The sequence below is a fragment of the Aplysia californica genome, unplaced genomic scaffold, assembly GCF_000002075.1.
Source record: "Aplysia californica isolate F4 #8 unplaced genomic scaffold, AplCal3.0 scaffold00141, whole genome shotgun sequence".
NCBI lineage: Eukaryota > Metazoa > Mollusca > Gastropoda > Aplysiida > Aplysiidae > Aplysia > Aplysia californica.
Window position 1 is genome coordinate 1,001,347 of NW_004797411.1, and position 2,353 is coordinate 1,003,699.

At 34.3% G+C, this 2,353-nt stretch overlaps 1 protein-coding gene across 3 annotated transcripts in view; it reads right to left on the minus strand.

The window, feature by feature from the left end:
* The window catches only part of LOC101859008 (neuroactive polyprotein R15), a 139,109-nt gene that overhangs the window by 8,576 nt on the left and 128,180 nt on the right, over positions 1-2,353 (minus strand). The window contains exons 7-8 of one of the 3 annotated variants that reach the window (XM_005096893.3): positions 1,273-1,281; positions 855-866 (exon numbers count right to left, since the gene is read on the minus strand). The exons of 1 other annotated variant lie outside the window; for it this stretch is intronic. In XM_005096893.3, coding sequence (XP_005096950.1) covers positions 855-866; positions 1,273-1,281 — 21 coding nt within the window. The remainder of the gene's footprint in view (positions 1-854; positions 867-1,272; positions 1,282-2,353) is intronic. One more of the 3 variants, XM_013081690.2, reaches the window with a different exon arrangement.

A 2,353-nucleotide genomic window follows, 5' to 3' on the forward strand; every position in this document is an offset into this window, starting at 1 on the left:
TATCCACAAGCAAAGCTGCTCTAGCAGGAACATTTGAGATGAGTAATAATCAGTCATCCTGACAGTTTAAGCATTTACTGTCAACTGCCCTTGAAATTTAGTGAGGCAAAGTGAGAAGAACTGTTCTTAATTTGTTACTGAAAAAAAAGAACTTTAATTTGTACTTTAATGTTCTCAGCTGAGTAAAAAAAAAGGTTTCTTGTGTTCTCTGCTTTAAAAAAGTATCCATTTATATATATATATATATATATATATATATATATATATATATATATATATATATATATATATATATATATGTATGTATATATATATATATATATATATATATGTATGTATATATATATATATATTTATATATATATCTACATATACACCTATCTACATATATCTATATAGCACGCATATACATATATATCGATGTGTATACCATAATACCAAGCATACGTTCAGTCTATCCATGTTCGAAACATCAACCATGTTTCTATGTTATTTTACATTAATTCTCAATTTACATTTTGTAAAATTCCCATTCTACTACACCAAATGACTAGTGGATCTACTACATGACGGAAGTTCATTTTCACAGGCGAAGTCTGTGGCCTAGTAGTTCTGTGTTTCGCCGTCATACTCTAAAGACTTAATTCTGATTCTCATTTGGGTAAACTTTTTCATCAAGTATCTGTCTTTATCTTCTGGGATGTTATGACCCTCTCAGCCCGAGATGGCCTTGACAGGGAGATTTAGTACAGCTCATCTTCTAATTTATCTAGATTGTGTCGATGGGGGCTTAAAACATCTATAATCACGCATATTACGGGCCGTTACACAATAAAGACAAAATTGTGTCTTACCGCAGGGTGGACCTAAGGAGAGAGTTGCAGAAAAGAAATCAATTAGGCAATATGTAAGGTGTAAGCAAAAAAAGTATTTCTTCCTTTCCCCAAAAAAGTATTTCCCCCACCATTCCTATAAGTATTATTATTATCATTATTACTGTTATTGTTATTAATATTGAATAACAACAACAACAATGATAATGATAACAACAATACTACTACTACTACTACTACTACTACTACTACTACTACTACTACTACTACTAGTACTACTACTACTACTACTACTGCTACTACATATTTCTTATGAACTGTATCTACATAGTTTAAGACATTTGCTATCAATTCACCAAAACCCTTCAGATAAGGTAATGTACAAAAAAAAAGAACTAAAGTGAAATATACAAGTTAAACATAGAAAATAGTTACTTACTTGACAATGCTGGTTTTTCCATGGTCGCATGAGGGATTTTAAGAGTTAAAAAGAATAGGATCGAAACATTAAAATGTATAGAAGACTAGAGCGGAAAAACTTGTGATGTCGCATTTTCCTAGTTATTGAAAAATGTTGACCCAATGACTACTCTATTTTTTTCCATGTTCAAAGAAGTTTCTGCGTTCTACTGTTGAAATATTCATCAAGTTATTTCAGACAAATTCAACCTTTTTATGCCATCATTGTATTTCCGTATGAAAATTTAAAGACAATGAATGCGACTTTGGACATCACAAGTTTTTGCTCTGTAGTCCACAAGACGAAAAACAAAAACATCCCTGACAGAAGGGGACGTGTAAGTCAAAGGAGGGGATTGGAGGCGGGGGGGGGGGGGGGGGGGTTAAAGAATCTCGATATAAGAATAGTACAGTGCTTGTTATCCACTGTTTCCAATTCATATTCTCTGTCTCTCTCTCTCTCTCTTTCTCTCTCTCTCTCTCTCTCTTTCTCTCTCTCTCTCTCTCTCTCTCTCTCTCTCTCTCTCTCTCTCTCTCTCTCTCTCTCTCTCTCTCTCTCTCTCTCTCTCTCTCTCTCTCTGTCTCTCTCGATATATATATATATAACTTGCTTAAAAAGAATGCATTATGCTGCTTATATGCCCAACCCTAAGCGGCTTAGGCGACAACAGTAGAATGTGAAGTGTGTTCGAAGATATTCACCTAGGCAAAAGACATATCATGGTGTTGGGATCTTTTATGCTACAGCCCTTATCACTGAAGTGTGATGTTCTTTAACCGCAAGCCTAAAAAAATGGACATTCTAATTAATTTCAGATGCAGAAAATCAAACGATGTATCTATTAATTTTAGTACGCACTTTCCCAGCAAACCCTCAACAGAAACCATGAAAACCCAGACAAGTAGAGAACTCACGTTCCGACAATACACGCGTTTGCAGTACTTGATAAAAGTGTAGCTACACGTGACCAACATAATAGATTTTACTAACTGGGCAGGATATAAATCTTTGTCAGGGGATTATTGTGTTCATTTGAGTGTGTGTGTGTGTGTGTGTGTGT